At 49.7% G+C, this 18,700-nt stretch overlaps 4 protein-coding genes across 4 annotated transcripts; 3 read left to right on the forward strand and 1 right to left on the reverse strand.

Annotated features, from left to right (window-relative positions):
* Nucleotides 1-227: 227 nt before the first annotated feature.
* On the forward strand, nucleotides 228-3,015 carry BDQ94DRAFT_87074 (uncharacterized protein). The gene is made up of 7 exons (XM_026776735.1): nucleotides 228-332; nucleotides 392-415; nucleotides 495-1,059; nucleotides 1,125-1,441; nucleotides 1,494-1,910; nucleotides 1,969-2,195; nucleotides 2,263-3,015. Exons 1-7 carry the CDS (start codon nucleotides 315-317, stop codon nucleotides 2,735-2,737), a joined length of 2,043 nt encoding a protein of 680 aa, XP_026622123.1. The 5' UTR covers nucleotides 228-314; the 3' UTR covers nucleotides 2,738-3,015.
* Nucleotides 3,016-4,033: 1,018 nt separating this feature from the next.
* BDQ94DRAFT_182606 (uncharacterized protein) lies at nucleotides 4,034-12,201 on the forward strand (the record flags this gene model as incomplete). Its single annotated transcript, XM_026774199.1, has 13 exons — nucleotides 4,034-4,656; nucleotides 4,746-5,259; nucleotides 5,320-5,443; nucleotides 5,497-5,609; nucleotides 5,673-6,105; nucleotides 6,161-6,607; nucleotides 6,655-8,630; nucleotides 8,709-8,910; nucleotides 8,961-8,986; nucleotides 9,065-10,198; nucleotides 10,373-10,713; nucleotides 10,772-11,249; nucleotides 11,313-12,201. 13 exons carry the CDS (start codon nucleotides 4,034-4,036, stop codon nucleotides 12,198-12,200), a joined length of 7,299 nt encoding a protein of 2,432 aa, XP_026622124.1.
* Nucleotides 12,202-12,416: 215 nt separating this feature from the next.
* On the reverse strand, nucleotides 12,417-14,955 carry BDQ94DRAFT_182608 (putative monooxygenase; the record flags this gene model as incomplete). The annotated part of the gene is made up of 6 exons (XM_026774200.1): nucleotides 12,417-13,654; nucleotides 13,705-13,847; nucleotides 13,894-14,211; nucleotides 14,261-14,544; nucleotides 14,593-14,672; nucleotides 14,727-14,955. The coding sequence occupies 6 exons, from the start codon at nucleotides 14,953-14,955 to the stop codon at nucleotides 12,819-12,821; spliced, it is 1,890 nt and encodes a 629-aa protein (XP_026622125.1). The 3' UTR covers nucleotides 12,417-12,818.
* Nucleotides 14,956-15,483: 528 nt separating this feature from the next.
* BDQ94DRAFT_182610 (transcription factor domain-containing protein) lies at nucleotides 15,484-18,186 on the forward strand (the record flags this gene model as incomplete). Its single annotated transcript, XM_026774201.1, has 8 exons — nucleotides 15,484-15,638; nucleotides 15,686-16,245; nucleotides 16,287-16,474; nucleotides 16,520-16,720; nucleotides 16,775-16,864; nucleotides 16,915-16,965; nucleotides 17,011-17,132; nucleotides 17,179-18,186. 8 exons carry the CDS (start codon nucleotides 15,484-15,486, stop codon nucleotides 18,062-18,064), a joined length of 2,253 nt encoding a protein of 750 aa, XP_026622126.1. The 3' UTR covers nucleotides 18,065-18,186.
* Between the last annotated feature and the right edge of the window lie 514 nt (nucleotides 18,187-18,700).

The raw sequence follows: 18,700 nt of genomic DNA on the forward strand, positions 1-18,700 counted from the left end.
CTCCCTCCCCATGCCAAAAAAAGCAACCTAGTTGGCTGAACCGCGAAAGTCAAAATCAGAAACCGGCGAAGGCGATGGACACTCTAGAATATACTGTCTTCCATTGGCGAGCCCTATTCTGAGAGTGGCGCAGTGATGCCCTCCGCCATGTTCCTGGTCTTGGCATACTATTTTCGTCTGCTTCTTGGCGCGTGCGAGCGCTTCATCCCGCACTCGTGGCTAGGAGAGGACAAACGAGATTTTATAATTCTCTCTTGATAGACCATAGAACACGGAATTCGATAGTGGTACAGTGATCACGTTCATTCTCCAAAATGTTGCGACGTCGCGTGGTGTGTAACCCCTCCCTATTTCTTCAGTAAACTGGACCGCTCTGATTCATACCCCACAGTGTGATTCATGCCATGCCCGAAAGGTACAGATCCGACATCTCCAATACCATAGAGATACACTATTCTATTTAAAGATGACTTATCTTAGTAACTTCATATCAGGTTCGGTGCGATAAGGAAGACCCGTGCGGAAACTGCCAGGATCAAATGACCGATTGCACTCGACTTCGGGGCATGAAGCGATTACCGAAATTACCGAAGCGAGAGGCTGTCCAAACGCGAACTAGAGGGAGCAGAATTCCAAGAGACAGGACCCTCGTTTCTCAGCTTTTGATTACAGGCCGACGGTCAAGACAAGTCTCCGTCGAACAGTCAAGTGAGGGTTCTATGTTGAATGACCTCCCACCTCCCATCGAGCATGGACTCTTGGATTTGCCAGATGACCTATATTCACCGCTGATTGGGCCCACCATTGACACAAATTATGAGTTGCCAGGCTGGGTGTCGCTCATTCCTCTCACGGACGCCCAGATAATCAAACAACCCAATTCAGGACAATCGCTGGAGCTGGTTCGAGGCAGGCATCAGACTCTCGAGTTCGCTCTATCCATTGCAAGCCAACTGCTAGGTGGCATGAGCCGATGTACAGGCATGCTATTTGAAACAACAAGAAATGAGGAATTGCACAGCTTTCCTCCCATTGAGCTACTGTATTGGATGCTGAACGGTATACATGTCACTCGGTTCAACTCCTTCCACAATATAAGCATGTACTCATTCATATCTCTGCAGACATCGGAAGCAACAGATTTGGATCCTATGTCCAGGACTTTTTTCGACATATTAGTAACGAAACCCTCAAGCGCATGGGTCTATCTATTTTGTTAGGAACTGCTACGGCGTCCGATGCTTTGCTTTACACTGTCTGCGTCAATTCTGTGGCGTACAAGTTCCTTGATACGGTAGCTGCTATTGAGAGCGATACCATTCTGGCTCAGAGTCTGCGGCATAGCGCTCTGCTCTACCGGGAAACTGCTCAAAGAGCCCTCAGAAAGATTACTCTCTTTACGGAGTCGTCGCTCCCTTTGTTACAGGCTACATTATGTGGAGTAAGTTGCGCAATACCTAACTCACAATATTGCTCCTAATAAACTGGACTAGATATTTCTATATCAAGGATTAGGCGACGTTAGCACTTGTCAAGAGTTGACCAAAACTGCGTGCAGAGTATGCATGGATATCGGTCTTCATCCGGATGCCACTGGGATGCAAAATTTAGATGAAGAGGAGTACTACTGCTTCATGTGGTGCTACATTTTGGACAGGAACTACGCCTGGAAAATCGGGAGACCAGGAATACTTACATTGGGACCTGATACGAGGGTGGACCCTCCCACATCGAGACTTATTATTTCAACACTCCTCTTAATATACTTAGAATTAGCCAAGATCCAGGACACGATGATACCCTTCTTAATTGACTCCTCTACGGGTGATTGGAATGTCTGCCGGGCTTTCAATAGCGTCGCGTCGCAGCTCCTGCGGGACATGTATGCCATCCGTGGGAAAATCGATCAGGTACGTGATCTTGAACTTCTTAGCGATATCGATATGATTTAATAGTTATGGCTTTTAGATTGAATCTCCCTCGCCAAATTGGACTGGCCTTGACGTCAGCAGCGAAATGGCATCCCTCAATTTCTCATACCACTCCATAATGACCAGCATTTTATACCTACACCAAATCGCCCCAGGACAAGTAACCATAGAGACCTGCCTCACATCAGCACGGCAGGAGTTACGGGCTCTAATAACCATCTGCGAGTCAAATAACACACCGAAGACGGTTGCTTATCTACACTGGTTAGTCCCATCTGTTGAACTATAGTATTGCATGAACAGACAGCACTAATATGCAATCAACGAATAGGACCCTCCTATACTACCCCATCACAGCATGCTTCGCACTCTTCTGCAACGCCGTCGCAACATGTCATCACGGGGATTTTCAGATCCTCAAGGCCCTCGAAAATTGTCTCGCGCACAGCGGGACAATGAGTCAGCCTATCGCTACGATGCAGAATCTTTTTCAGCAGTTTGTGGCACTGTCGAGGTGCTTTCTCAGTGAGGAGAACTTGACCTTGAATTATTCAGGAGGGAATGTAAGTACATTGCAGTCTCAAGTGCACTTGGGGTTTCAACCGCTGGACGGTGGTATACTTGATTACTCTCAGACCCCGTCAAATTTGCCTTCTTGGTTTGGCTCTGCTGTTAACCAGGACACTATATCCTGGTCTAATGGGGATGTTGAAAGCGTGGCCTTTTCGTCACCTTTGGGTGCTTTTCAAAGCCATGATGCTCTATGCGATAGTCAAAATTTCTCCAGTCAGGCGGAGTCGGACTAAGATCGGACCAATATACCCCCTCAGGACCGATGGCCTCTCTGTCGCAGGAATTGTTTTATACACACCTACTCATATGACCCTCTGTACAATTTGGCTCGTTTCGTGACATTTCCAGCTCACATGCCATATTCGCCTCAATAGAAATTCTCCTTAGATTTCTGATACAGCAGAACATAAGAGACTCTGCACCGGGTTTGTAATGGATATTTCACGAATCACGCACCACTGAAGCAACTAGAAACGAACTGCATTGGGGCTTGTATGGAACTTTTCCGTAGCACCAGCACTAATCTGCAGAGCTTAGTGCAACTTGCGGACGCACAGGCTAGTTACCCAACGAACCTGACTTTTATTACGTCCATCTGTCAAGAAGCGTTATGCATGTGTTAATCTGTGCTGGCGGATCATAAAGGTCCGACAAAAAGCCCCGAAAAGTAGATGCCGGGTGTACAAGGATGTACATGCGCTAGTCGACGCTGTCCACTCAAAAGGGCGTTCAGGTGCCTGCGTCGGCAGAGCTTGACTGATCCAGGGAGAAAATGGAAACCTGACTGTTGAGCGCCCAATCTCATCTGCTTTTTGAGGCTTAAATTTTCGCCTGATCGTATGGAAGAACTGCTGCTTTACTCATCATCAATCCCGCAAGGCGCGTTGCTATCTTCCGAAGTGCTTATTTGACTGAGACACCGATCTACTAAATCAGTATTTCAATCCTTCAAAGGGTTCGCGGTATGATTATGAATGAAAGGTAGATATTCGGTCGTTATTCACCTTCACATATGTTCTGACACGCCTGCAATACTGTTATATCAAGGCCCGGACATGAACAATATGCGGCAAGACGCAATGTGTGATAGGCTGCAGGGCTTATTGCACATTCGATTCCGGATTCTAGATGCATCCAAGCCTTGAATATCTCCGAAACTGGGTGATCATGTTCCGATATTATGGTTTCATCATTATCGCTCCTCATCTCGCTACTCTTGCAGGTATATGAGCTTTGGTGGACGTTTCGCAAACTCAAATCAGTTCCCACCTATGATAGGGGGAAGTGCAAATATATTGCAGAATGCATATGCAAATGCAGGCCCATGTCCTTCAGGTCTGCCCAAAATACGGCGACTTTCTTGCCGGGGAGTTAGCAGGACCGGAGTTTAAAATTCTCGAAACAGGATAGCTAACATATATGACCATCATTGCATAATGAGAATATTAACTATGCCGCTGTAGAATATCCGTTGGGATCTAGAAGTTCTCGCTGTTTGGGCTTCCAAGCCGAGAGTACATTTGAGTCACATGGCCATAAACAATGGAAGCGAGCACGTGGTGGAGGCCGTCGCGATCCACATCGAGGATGTCGGGGAGCCACATCATTCCGAGCAACCTCCCACCACGCTATGGAGTCAAATCGACGAACAGCCAAGCGGCTCATTACCTCTCATTGCCATTGTGGGCATGGGGATGAGATTCCCTGGTAACATCCGAACTGCTGAGGAATTTTGGTCACTGCTGGTGGAGAAAAGGAGCGCCCTAGGCGAGATCCCTCCAGGAAGGTACCTTGGAGACTCTTTCTATCACCCAACCAGGCCCCATGAAATCAAAACTAAGCACGGATACTTCTTGCAGGAAGAGTATCTTGGCAAGGTTGATAAAGACTTTGTCGGAAAACCGTCAGAAGCCGGAAGTTTAGATCCTCAGCAAAGACTTCTGCTCGAGGTTGTGTGGGAGTGTATGGAGAATGCTGGCCAGTCGGACTGGAGAGGCCGCGATATCGGCTGTTTCGTAGGAAGTTTCGGAGAAGATTGGCTCGAAATCACCAGCAAAGACACTCAGTACATAGACCGGTTTAGAGCCATGGGGACGGGAGACTTTGCGTTTGCCAACCGAATTTCATTCGAGTTCGACCTAAAAGGTCCAAGGTACGCTGATTCCACTGACCTTCCGTTGCCCTAGAGAATTTCGAACTCCACACTCTTCCCTCTCGTCTAACTGACCTTTTGGTGAGTAGTATCACATATAAAACGGCATGCTCTTCTTCCCTGGTTGCATTACATCAAGCTTGTCAATCAATATACTCCGGCGACTGCTCTGCGGCCATTGTTGGGGGGAGCAGTATCATATTCTCCCCTACAATGTCTGTAACAATGTCCGATAATTTGGTCTTGGCTCCTGATGGCAGATGCAAGACTTTCGATGCCTCAGCAGACGGGTACGGGCGCGGAGAAGGCATCAATGCCATATTCATCAAGCCTTTGGATGCTGCCATACGGAACGGTGACCCCATTAGGGCCATTATTCGCTCGACAGCAACCAATAGTGACGGAAGGACACCAAATATCTCAACCCCGGACCGGGAAAGCCAAGAGACCCTTATCCGGAGAGCATACAGCAGAGCGGAGATCAGCGATCCCTGTCAGACGGCATTGTTCGAGTGCCATGGAACCGGAACAACGATAGGCGACGTGACAGAAACTCAGGCTGTTACTAGCATTTTCGGAGAGAACGGGATATTTATTGGTGCGGTATGTTCCCTATGCACGTGCCTGTGTTGATTTGCATTTATTAATGTTAAACTCGGGAAGGTAAAACCAAATGTTGGCCACATGGAAGGCGCATCTGGTTTGACCAGTGTGATCAAAGCCGTTCTTTCCTTAGAACATAGACAGATTCCCCCGAATATATATTTTGAGACACCACACCCGGAGAGTGAGTTCATTGAAAGTGAAGAATCATGTCATTTCCCAAACTAACCTACAAAGTTCCATTTGAGGTTGGCAAATTAGAGGTACCGATAGACACATTACCATGGCCGGAGGGCAAAGAGGCGAGGGTGAGTGTAAACAGTTTTGGAATCGGAGGAGCAAATGCCCATGTAAGCCAATCGTTGGATACGCCTTTAAGCTTTCCGCATGGCAGGGTGCTGATGTGATATCAGGTTATATTAGACGCCTTTCAACAGCGCGACATTATTTCAGCCCCGCGAAAATACTCACATCAGATCTTAGCTCTGTCTGCATGGGGAGCGAATGCCCTTAATAAGAAAATCGAACAACTCCAATCGTACATTGAGCAACACCCCCGTGCGTTGAAAAACGTTGCCTTCACATTTAGTTCTAGGAGAGATCATTTATCTCATCGTGCTTTTGTGGTTACAGACGGCGATGCAATAAATACCGATGCGTTTCAAAGGGGGCATTTACCCGAGCTGCAAGCATCGGAGTTGATCTTCGCCTTCACCGGCCAAGGTGCACAGTGGCCCGGAATGGCTAGGAGCCTCATTGATGCATATTCCCAATTCTCCAATGATTTGCAGATAATGGACGCTACCCTTAAAGGCCTTCCAATTCCGCCAAAGTGGCTCTTACATGGTATTCTTTTCCCTTTCACCAACCGCAAACATGGCGATGTGCTAACAGACTGCAGATACCCTGATGAACGGCGACCAGACTACAATGGACCGTGCTGAGTGCTCTCAACTGCTATGCACCGCCATTCAGCTGGCTATGATCAATCTTCTCGCGTCATGCGGTATACACCCATCCAAAGTGATTGGGCATTCCAGCGGGGAGATTGCTGCTGCATATGCATCGGGGGCCATCCCAATGGAGACAGCTATAATCCTAGCATACTATCGTGGCCAGGTATCTTCGCAATGTGAGGGGAAAGGGGCTATGATGGCAGTGGGTATGGGCCCAAAACAAGTCCGTTCTTACATTACAGATGGTATCGTTGTCGCCTGCTATAATAGCCCCGAAAGTGTGACTTTATCAGGAGACAGAGCACCGCTGGAAGAGGTGGCATCAAGAATACGCAGCGACACGCCGGATACACTAATCAAAATGCTTCCTATCCAAGTTGCCTATCACTCTAGTAAGTTGAGCTGTCTCAATCCGAGGATCAGCATTAATGCTTAATAGGCCACATGATGTTCGCAGCAGCCCACTATGAAGAACTAATCCGACCTTACGTGACCTGCAGGCCGAAGTTGGCAGCTCAAATATTTTCGACCATGACTGGCCAAGAAATCCAGAATACAAGCCAGCTGGATGCAGCTTACTGGAGGGCGAACCTGGAATCACCAGTCCAGTTCACTGCTGCAATGAGTACAGCGTTGAAGTCGGTGTCTAAACTACCGCAGCTGCCTCTTGTCCTAGAGATTGGGCCACACTCAGCACTTTCGGGGCCTATCCGTCAGATCTCCAAGGATGTGGAAATATCGAACACATACTGTCCAACCGTAGTCCGGGGGCAGGACTCCACTTCCACGTTTCTGCAAGCCGTGGGTCAGGCGTATCTCCACGGCTCGCGGGTTCGTTTTGAGGCTGTCAACGGGCCTGGGACCTGCCTAAAAGACATTCCACCTTATCCCTGGCAATACGACGATTTAGGCTGGGCTGAAAGTCGACCCCCTCGTCAATGGCGATTGCGCAAATTTCCGCATCATGAATTGCTCGGTTCACGTACCCTGGAATCGGGTGACTTGGAGCCTTCTTGGAGAAACATCCTTCGCCTCGATGAAGTTCCATGGATCTGGGACCACAATGTAAGTGGCCAAATAGTGTTCCCTTGCGCTGGCTACATAGCCATGGTGGCCGAGGCAGCCAGACAAATCACCAGTTTCGATAAGATCTTGTTGCGAAACATACTGATCAGAAATGCCTTGCTTTTGGAGCCGAGTCTCGAATACGAGCTTCTCACAAGCATGCGACCTGTAACAGTTAATGACCTAGTGGAGTCCTCATGGTACGAGTTTACGGTTTGTTCATATGATGGTAACTCGTGGAAAAAGCACTGCTCTGGCCAAGTTATGTCTGGCACGCCCAGCGACCCACCGCCGCCGTCAAGACCCCTTGTATACCCAAGACCTCTCTCGTCGCCATATTTATATCGACAACTGAAGAAGGCAGGACTAAAATATGGGACAACCTTTCAAGGCCTGCGTGATATCACAGTTAGTCCTTCAACTTATGAAGCCGCGGCGACTGTTGAGGACGATCCACGCCTGCATAGTGGCCGCTACCTAATTCATCCTACCGCCATTGACCAGTGCTTGCAGTTACACTGTGTTGCGGCATGTCGCGGTATTGCACCGGGGGTCGGTGTAGTTGGTGTTCCCTCGTATATTGGTGCGGTGTACCTAACGCACAGCAGCGAGACCATGTCATTGGTGGTCAATCCGACATCCTCTGGACCTATGTCTGGTAGGTTGGGGGGAGATTCATGTCTGATACGCAGTGATAGCAGCATCGCTCTATCCATGTGGGACGCCCGTTTCTTTGCGCTAGAGAGTGAATCAGCAATCGTACGCGAAGAGCCGTTTCTCTGCTCCCACATGAACTACGAACCCGAGATCCGTCTCAACCTTACAAAAGGCTTGATCAAGCGGGCTGGTGTGGATACAGGATTAGAAACAACAGCTAGGCTTGCCACTTTGGCAATATCAGATTTTGATGTTCTGGTCCGTGATTCAACACCAACCGTGCCCCATATGACAAAATATCAGCAGTGGATTCAGTCCGAGGCCCTTCGAATAAGAACGGAAGATTATCACAGCATTGAAGAGGCACGAGATTGGGCACGCATGAGCCCTGGTGAACGCCTCAGTCTATGGAAAGCACTACTTGACAAAGTTCCCGATCCCAGACTGTCTGGTTTTTTTGCAGATGCGCGATACTGCCTTGAATCGGAGATGGAGTCCCTAATGGCGGGAAAGTCATCGGCGGCACAGGTACTAGCTCCACGTGACTCATGGAAAGACATCTATGCGTATGCGGTGAATATTTTCGATTGGGATCGATTTTTCCGGCTCGTCGCACATTCCAGTCCTCAGCTGCGAATCCTTGAAATTGGTGCTGGAACTGGATCCGCCACGGTGGCTGCATTGAGAGCTCTAGTCGATGCCAGTGGAGATTGAAGTTTCGCCAGATATGTTGTGACGGATGTCACGCCTGGGTTTTTGATACCCTTGCAGGAGCAGCATGGAAATCAATTGGAATATGCCGTCCTTGACATATCGCTGTCGCCTGCAGACCAGGGTTTCGACGTTGGAGGCTTCGATTTAGTTATCGCATCCAATGTAATACATGCTACGCCAAGTTTAAACAAGACTCTCATAAATGTGAAGACACTACTGAGGCCTGGTGGCTGGTTCTTCCTTCATGAGCTATCTGCTGGTACGATCAATACACCCCCCTCTCAGCGCCTGCTAACTCTTAGTGGCCAGATGTACCTTATGTTGATTGGGTTATGGTATGTTAAATATTCGTTTCATTGTCCCTCTATAGCACTATAGTTGTGCCTAGAAGAAACGATTAACTTGTCGAGCAGGGTACCCTCCCCGGATGGTGGTTAGGAGACTCAGACCAGCGTCTCGATCGACCTTATGTCAAGGTCGATAGATGGAACGACGAACTCACCAAAGCAGGCTTTCTTGAAATGGAAGACTTTGTAGATGACGAAGACTTTCCATTCCAGTTGTCTGCCACCATGATAGCAAGGAGCGCGCCGTTAAAGCCGTCTGCTCCTGTTGTCAGCCTTCTGGGAACCCCGCAGACCCAACAGCACCCTTGGGTAGCAGTCATTGAGAAGAAACTTGCCAATCAAGGATACACCGTTCGTTGGTGTGTACTCGGTGATTCTGTTGAAGAAGGTGTTGTTATTTCCCTCCTTGATCTTGATGGGCCTTTTCTTTACGACTTGTCGGAAGGGTATTTCTCGAGCCTCAGGAATTATCTCTCCATTGCCCGGCGGACACTCTGGGTCACCCAACTCTCCCAGAAAACGTGCTCGGATCCTCGCTATGGCCTTATCCAGGGATTTTGCCGTACCATCAGAGCTGAGACAGGCATTGACTTCAGGACCCTGGAGGTTGATGACTTTAATGATACTACTGCGGGCCTTCTAGTCCGTGTGTTCAACGAGTTTCTCGATGAGAAGGCCATGCCCTCTGGCAGAGATTATGAATACACCATTGAAGACAGCATTGTATATACAACAAGATGCAATTGTCTATCAAAAGAAAAGCAGCTTGAAGTTGAAGGCAATTGTGGACCCCTCCGCCTCCATCCTGGAGTACGCGGTGTCCTAGATACGCTCCAGTGGGTGGAAGAGGAACGGCAGATGGAACTCAAGCCTGATGAGGTCGAAGTGGAGATGAAGTATCTTAGCTTGAACTTCAAGGATCTCATGTTTGCCTTAGGCCTACTCGTGACTGATCTGCCCCTAGGTATAGAGGGGAGCGGTGTTGTCCGCAGAGTAGGATCGGAAGTGGTTGACTTGCACGCGGGAGACGCAGTGGTCGTAATTCAGCAGGGCACATTCAAGACTCGATTAACCACGCGGGAAACGAACTGTATGCGCATCCCAGGCGGTATATCTCTCGAACAGGCATCTGCGATGCCCTGTGTCTACGCAACGGCCATTTACTCCCTGCTGACGATAGGAAATCTGAACAAAGGACAGGTGAGATGATACTGAGTTCTTTGGAATTTGTCTGCTAATATTTTCCCTTCAGACTGTTCTTGTCCATTCAGCTTGTGGTGGTGTTGGGCTGGCAGCGATCGACATTTGCCGCATGGTTGGTGCTGAGGTATTGCTCCTTTCCCAGTCAGTAATTTAATGCTCACCGATATATAGATCTATGCCACGGTCAGCAGCGAGGAAAAGATTCAGTTCCTGATGAAGAACTTCAATCTTCCACGAGACCGTATCTTCGACTCTCGAAGTGTCTCATTTCGCAGAGGTGTTCTAGCTGCAACAAATGAACGTGGTGTGGACCTTGTCCTGAACTCTCTGGCAGGAGAACTTTTGCACGCATCTTGGGACTGCGTGGCGCCCATGGGCAAAATGATCGAAATTGGTAAACGTGACATGCTAGAGCATGGGAAGCTGGAGATGGTGAACTTTGCTAACAACCGCTCCTTTTATGGTGTTGACTTGAGTGAGATGCTCGATGACTACCCAGACCTTGTCCGGGGGTATATTCCACTTTCATAATGACACTAATCATGACCAATGGATGCTAATGTTCTATAGAGCAATCAATGAGATGTTTACCTACTGCCAAGAAGGGCGACTTCAGGCGCAACTGTTTCCACGAATGTTCGAGGCAGATGATATAGGGAGTGCATTCCGACATATGCAGACTGGCCGGCACATAGGTAAAATTGTTGTGAAAATGCCGGAGGTGCCTCACAGTCTCAAATACAAACCGATCGAGAAGAGATACATCTTCTCTCCTACAAGGTCGTACCTGCTCGTGGGTGGCTTCGGAGGAATTGGTCGAGTGCTGGCGACATGGATGGTCACCAACGGCGCCAGGCATCTGGTTATAATGTCACGATCAGCAGGACAATCCGAGTCTGATCAAGCCTACGTCAAGGAGCTAGAGAGCCAGGGCTGCACAGTAGCTGTAGTCCATGGCAGTGTCGAGGACGCAGAAAGTGTCGAGCAAGCAGTCTCTGCCAGTGAGCACGAGCTCGCCGGGATCGTCAATCTCTCATTAGTACTACAGGTAGGCCTCCCAAGTCTCCAAACAATCCTGGAAAGCGTGCTGAAACTGCCCAACTTCGGGAAGGACGAACTCTTCGCGAACATGTCATACGCGCAATGGCTGGCACCCCAAGGCCCAAAAATCCGCGGTACATGGAACCTGCACAACGCCTGTTCCGAGAAGCAGCTCGACTTCTTCGTCCTTTTCAGCTCCGTCGTAGGAACATCTGGCAACCCAGGCCAATCCAACTACGGCGCAGCGAACACCTTCGTCGACTCTTTCGTAACCTACCGACGATCTCTAGGCCTTCCAGCAACCCGTGTCACGCTCGGCGCCGTCGAAGAAGTAGGCAACTTCAGTCGCAACACTCGACTAGTCGAGCTCTTCCAAACGCAATCACGCTTCTCCCTCTCCGAGAAAGAAGTCATTGACGCATTCCGTCTCGCCCTACCTCACACCAACACCACCACCGACCCGCCATCCCTTATCGCCTCCCCACTAGACATAATGGTCGGGGTAACGTCCTTCCTCAACCCGGACCAAATGGAGATAAACAACAGCGAAGCCTCATTCGAGCAAGACGTGCGCTTCAACATCCCCTCCCTAATGCGAACCAGCAAAGCCGAAGCGCACAATCAAGAAGCTGACGTTCTCCTCCGATTATTCGAAGCCATCGCCAACGACCCATCCTTCCTAAATGACCCGAAATGCGAGAGCACCATTATCTGCGAACTCGGGAAACGCGTCGGCAATTTCTCGGCGCAGGCCGGGCTCGACGAGAAGCAAATTGCTAGTTTCCCTATCGACTCGCTCATGGGGCTGGAAGTTAAGTATTGGATTCGGCGTAGTTTGGATCTGGAGACGTCTGTTCTGGAGATCTCACAGGCGAAGACTGTAGCTGGTGTGGCGGCTTTGGTTATGAAGGGGCTACGGACGAAGTATGGTATTAGTGCTGAGGATGGAAGTGGCTAGACTGCTCCCTGTGTTAGCCAAGTTAGGTGGGACGATGTGTGGACAAAAGGCGGTGGGTGTGAAAGTGGTGCGGTGTGGTGCTCGTGGGGCCACAGGGGATGTTCAGAATGTGGGGCCAACTTGCTGTTTGTTTGTTTCTTTGGCTTCGGACGGGAAGCGCTCACTCACAGTACACGGTCGCTGAGTGTGGTCTGATTTCCCGTTGTCTTATCCCTTACTTACTTGCTCCCTCGTTTGGAATAGTTTTCGCTGGAAAGAATTGAGATCGCTTTCTACTCGAGTAAGCTTCCTTAATACTTATTCCGGTACATGAGCACACCGTACTTTTCAGAATCTGGCATGGTCTGCATTAATGCGACCGGTCTGCTCATCGGTCAGGTGACCTTTCCAGAGCGTGTTTTGAGGTCCTTTATCCGCCAGCCAAACCAAAGATTGAACATTACTGTAGAACATATTGAAACTGTTGGCAATTTTAATATGAATGTAGAAATGAAAACTAGTAATCGTTCGAGACTATCTAGTCTAGTATCAACAAGAGAGTGGAGATCCGTTCATGAGGATCAAACCATCCCTTCCACAACCCGTCTACACCCTACTATATATTTCGCCGAGTAGTACTCAGGCGGAATCATCACCATACAGAATCCCCAGCATAGTCTGCACAGCTCCCCTCAATTCATCCTCGTTCGCACAGGATGCAAACACGATTCGGTCCATTCGGACAATGATATATTTTCCCTGCACTTTATTCCCTAGAAGGAAAGAATCGTAATCTAAGGGTCTGGGACGATCAGTGCACAAGGGGGATTTAGCGAATTCGTCTGCGGAGGCGAGTTGGAAGATGTTTCTTCCTTTAGATGAGCTTATCGCCTCAACATCACTTCCTTCCGAAATAAAGGGGATTTTGGTTGAATTAAATTCGCCACGGGACCAGTTTTCGATGCCTTCGAGGGCGTGCTTGATAGCTGGAATCTCGGATGAGTCCTGCACGTATACGAATAGGCGGAAGAGAGAGGTCGTATTATCTACACCGTAGATTACGTCGTCTGTGAAAAGTATCTCACTGTCCTCGGTGCGGCGACAATATACTTGGGGAAGATAAAGACCGCCGTTGAGATCTGGGATGAAAGGCATTCCGTTGGAGTATCTGTATCGGAATATTGCAGCGTTTCTGCGACCATGCTGCAGCTGTCGTTTCCAGCTGGGAATGAACTGGATAAACCAGATGTACCAGTCTCGGAGGAAAATCTTCAGTGGATGCGTTTCGCATACCATAACCCCATTTGCGACCGTTGTCGCTAGAGAGATCTTGAGCTGTTGCTTACGCTCCTCGTACCATGCCTTCAAAACATGATGGTGGGTTTTCTTGTTAGAATGGTAGCGGCAGAGCATAGCTAGGCGCCAGGAGAGGGATATTGCGTCGCGAAAACCGGATACGATACCCTGCCCGCCAACTGCAATGACGGTAAGTATATGTGCGATGGAGAGCATCAATATGACTTACAGGGCGGGAAGACGTGAGCCGAATCACCACACAGTATCACTCGATCCTTGGCCCATACGTTGCAGGTTCGCGACGAGAATGTGAACGGGCGACAGCGAAGTACCTCAATGCAGTCTTCGGGAAACTGCACGTCCCCAGCAAGCCTGTACGGTCAGCTATTGGCCCCGCGCGATAGAAAGGTAGACGTACTGATATCGACTTCCCTTATGTGTGATGTAGGGATAAACGATGCGTCGCATTTCTGCAGGACTAGCCATTACATATCCATCTTCTCCTTCGTGGATGATATACTCGAACCGCCACAGTCTGTCAGCTGGGAGGCCAAAGCGCCCGGCAACTGCTGGCCTATCCGGATTGCAGAGGAATCGAAATTCAGGTGGAAAGAATAAGTCATAAACTTGCTCTGGTGAGTAACCTCGTTCCCACAGGGGGAAGTTGGGATGCGACTGCGGTGTTGGAACGGTGATCCGCCAGTTCAATGCCACCCAGGTTTCCTCGTAGAAGGCCCTGTTGTAGTGTCAGCGAAGGCAGTGCCCAGAATAGTGGGTTATCTGACGCATGGAATTTCTCTAAGATGACGCCCCGCGGTTCCAAATATTGCTTGCGTGTATAACCAGTCTTTCCGTCCGCGCCAACGAAGAATCTTGCTCGAAGACCATGCTCCTCTCCGGTCGCGTCGCGATAGGTACAATATGTCCAGTTTTCGGCTTCTTCGAGCTCAACGACAGTCGCGTTGCACCGCAAGGAGCAATGGGACGAAGGCATGCAGCCCCTGATGTGGCTCTCGAGGACGGGTTGTTTATGGCCTATGAAGCCAACATGACCTGTCGCTCCTGCAATCTTGACATCGTCAGCAGGTACATATTTAAGCAAGTTGGTAGAGCCCACTATATTGTAGTCCATTGCCAGAATCGGAATTTTGTGCATATTGCAATCGGTCCCACTGACGAAATTGAACCTTCCCATGGCTGATTGATCAGCTTTATTAGTCTCCAGCATATGGGCAATGTGGAAAGACTCACAGGTGCCTATCTTGGTATAAATGAAGTCGTACAGACCCAGGCCTTGCAGGAAACGGATCCCATCATCATCCAAGGCTATCCCACGAGGATCGGTGGTGATTGTTGGCTCTTTCTCCAAAACGACATTATGGACACCGGCGCGACCGAGGTAAGCAGATAACAGAGCGCCCGTAGGGCCGCATCCACATATAGCGACATCAGTCGTTTCCCAGTCTTTCTGATCCGTCATGCCTAGGTATTTGTTGCCTCAGATATCGCCCTGGATCGAGGTGAAGATGTCCAACAGCGATTAATAAAGCTGTGGCAAGGGGCACAGGCCGCTTGTGGGGGAGGAACAGCCGGCGCCGGCGGGACCTGGAGTTGAAGGCACACCTGCATGACCTGTTGTAGACCGCGAAGGACAAAGCAGTGAGCCACAAATAGGCTACATTGAAACCCTCGTGACATATTGGCATGAATGTTGATCTCCCGAGAAGTTGTGGGGGAGAGAAGAAGAGAGGAAGGGGAAAGCCGTAAAGCCGGTGGGACAAGCGGGACGCCGTGAGGAGAACCTCAGGCAACAGCATCTTGCTTCCTGCGTCGATCACGAGGGGACTAGTTTGATGTCTCTCTCACTTCCCAACCCCCCAACATCACTAGCAGCGGGGCAATAATGACCCCCCACCCACCCCCAGACACCCAGGCCATACACTCTATGCCAGACGCGGGACAATCGATGGATAAAGGGTGAAATTTGGTTCATACACCGGCTGCCAACATGCCATCAAGTCGAACTCGCAATAGAAAGGAACGGAGCTGTCCCTGGTGCTCTCAGTCCTTCACTAAGGAGGACCATCTCTCTCGCCATATTAGAACCCACACAAAGGAGAGACCGTTTGCTTGTTCCGTGTGCGGCAAAACTTTCAGTCGCCAGTATGGTCTTTCTCCGTTATTAGATGTCACCTCAACTAACCATTTAGCGATTCCCTTCTGCGACATGCGCGTAATCACGGACAGGCTATTCCCCAGCAGCCCAGACTTCCAGAGCAGTCAACTTGTGCCCAAATTCCCCAAGTTGATAATGCAATCTGCACCACGCCCGGGTTGGGTGATGTCATTGCGTTGAATCCACTGCAAACGCCTCCCGTATTATTAGATACGCCGCCTTTATCATTGACTGACCAGCCAGATTCTGGGAATGTACCTACGTCTACTTTTTCTTCGAGTGCTGGGGAAAATGAGCGCCTTACTATGCTAGAAGCAAACGGAATTGATCCGACGGTTGACAAGGCACACGGACGGGTTTCACGGCATCCGGGGCCGGCAACCAGCCCTCCCAGTGGCTCTCTAAGTTCCCTAAGTCCACCGGATAATGGACTAAATGGAAGCCTAGATTATCAGGGCTATGATTGGGCACTTGAAAATATGGCACAGATTCCCACCTGGCTCGCTACTGATGACTTTGATATCAACGCACTAAATGCTGCCATTTATGCATCAACCAACATACCAGCGTTGTTACAAAACTCGGCAACCATGGGTCCGCTAAACGACCCCAGCAGACAGGCGAAAGCCTATCAGACGGCACAGAAAAGTTCCAAGATCTAGTTTGCCGTCACTGGTTCACACACCCTGAGGCGCCAGGCACGGATCATGAGTTGCGAGATCAAGCATCAAGAGCTACCGTTGATGAACCATACCGACAAAGTTTGACCGAGCGCCTACAATATCGTGTTCCAACGGACCCGTTGCCCTCGACAGACTTCCTAGTATGTATCAGCCGACGTATTCCCCTGCGTAGCTGACGTTTTCAGAATATGTGCATACAGATGTATTTTGCTAGATTCAACCCCATATTCCCTGTAGTCCATGCGCCAACATTCCGACCTTCAACTGAGAACGCTTTGCTGTTACTTTCAATCTGCTCAATCGGCAGTCTGTTTCTAGGCTCCAGACATGGTATTTCCTGTGGCACTAGGATATTCGAAACCCTCAACAAGGCGATCTTAGCATCCGTAAGTTTGGTTATTCCTTAGTGGGAGAAATGTGCCTTTCATTAATACTCCTAGTGGGAGACATACATTGCAAAGGGAGAGCCCGAAATCCGGTCTATGTCCCAGGCGGCTTTGATAGGCCAGGTATTTGGTTATTTAAGCGGGGTAAGTAAGTCTACATTAACGACCACATCTCAGAGTCTGACGTATGGAAGAAGCCTAGACATATCCTGCTGATTCAGGTTTTCCATGGTACCATAATCACGGTATGCTTACCCTATGATATTGATTTGGAATACTAATTCAGCCAGTGGGTTCGGAGAATTCGGGTGCTTCGTAGTCATCAGTCGACGCATGAGATTGAAATAGAGGAAATTGAACGCGACCCAGAGGGAGCGTGGACTAAATGGGTTGCCAAAGAGGAGCAACGCCGGTTAGACTACCCAAGCGTTCACTGAGCCCCGGCTGACTGTGTCTAGACTCATAGCAGGATTGGCCATATTGGACAGCGAATTCGCAGACTTATTCAATGCAGAGCCGTGCATGCGACGCCGGTCGTTGAATTCCGCCATCTCTGACGATGAAATTTGGAACGCACCAACTGCAGCAGACTGGAGTCGCAGCCTCAGCCGGAAGCATAATTCCCAGGTTCGTTGGGACTCGATGACAAAACAAAACAGCTTTAGAGAATATTCCGCCCTGGATGATATTGCAGGATCTGTATGTGACGCGCGTATGTCTGACAATTCGTCCGTGTTACGGTCGCAGCAGAGTCTGCTTCAGGAATTCCACTGCAATCATATTGCTCATAGAGGTTCTTCCGCTGGCCCAGATAATTTCTGCCTTAAGGCGTTGTGGCACGTCACATTCCTCTCTTCCCTGGTGGATTACGATCGCTTGGAACTCTCAGTTGGGCGTGAGGGTTATGAAGAGTCACAGAGGCACGTGTCTTACACTCGAGCCTGGGCAAATTCGCGGGATGGCTGTCGGTGCGCTGTCCATGCAGTTCTGACCTTTCGCTCCCTGGAGAGCCTGCCTATAGCAAAGGAGCCACCAATTCACGCACCTCGGTCTCTACACCGAGCCATATTGGTACTGTATTGCTATCTTCAGTTTAGAGCCACATCCGATCGCACAGGTGTCAGACAGAGTCCCCTCGACTTTCCAGAATTTAAGCAGGCGGGTATCAACTGTGAAAGGCTACTCGCGGAGGTCAATGGCCCCGGCATGTGGGGGCCCAAGCCTATGCATTCTAGTATGCTCTGTCACTGTATTGACCTATTGAGACGTCTCGGACATTGGGGCCTGGCGCGACAACAGGCGGCGATGTGGGAGATTGTCGTGTATGGATTGTCGCCAGGCTGATAGAATTCTGAGTGAGACTTGATCCCGCTGCTGGCTCTACTATTCTATGCATGTGATTACTAGGCTCGAAGAGAGGCTTGCAGGTATGAAGGAACCCGGTCGCCATTGTTGGAGTCGCAATGAGCCTGACAGTGACCGGTAAGGCCGGGCTCATTATCCCTGATGATACAGTGTCACGGTTCAGCTCCCCTTTGAAATTCATTCACATGAGTGGCAACATGAGGGAATTTTGAAACAATAGGAATGAGCTTTCCTAAAATGACTGGTGTGGATCAAAGCCTGGGGTGCATACCGGAATCCTCTGTTGCCGATCTCGTACGGAAGATGCCTCATAGCTTGCTGGGCTACCATCCGGGGTTTCGGGCATCCGGCGTCGTTCGACCTTTGTCAAAGCCCCTAACTAATGTCCGTGCCTGATGCTGTTGTGGCGTTGAGGTCAAAGGGACGACTAGCGACTAGCCAACACGGCAGCCTACGTTAGTCCAGATCCCGGGTCGTATCAGAGAATTAACGAGGGCTTAGCCAAATCTGGGGAGCCAGTCAGGGGGGGCGGAAATCGAATTGTGTTGGGTGATTAATTAGCCCGGGGTCTGGTCAGTCGATCGAGCCCGGCATCCGAGTGGTGTGGCGGATCAG

This window comes from Aspergillus welwitschiae (genome assembly GCF_003344945.1).
Source record: "Aspergillus welwitschiae strain CBS 139.54b unplaced genomic scaffold BDQ94scaffold_39, whole genome shotgun sequence".
In the NCBI taxonomy this organism is placed as follows: domain Eukaryota; kingdom Fungi; phylum Ascomycota; class Eurotiomycetes; order Eurotiales; family Aspergillaceae; genus Aspergillus; species Aspergillus welwitschiae.

Bases quoted from the DNA above. Each gene is read 5' to 3' on its own strand.
- BDQ94DRAFT_87074 (XM_026776735.1), top strand. The intron at 1,911-1,968 runs GTACGTGATCTT...TATGGCTTTTAG, and splicing joins TCCGTGGGAAAATCGATCAG to ATTGAATCTCCCTCGCCAAA. The intron at 2,196-2,262 runs GTTAGTCCCATC...ATCAACGAATAG, and splicing joins ACGGTTGCTTATCTACACTG to GACCCTCCTATACTACCCCA.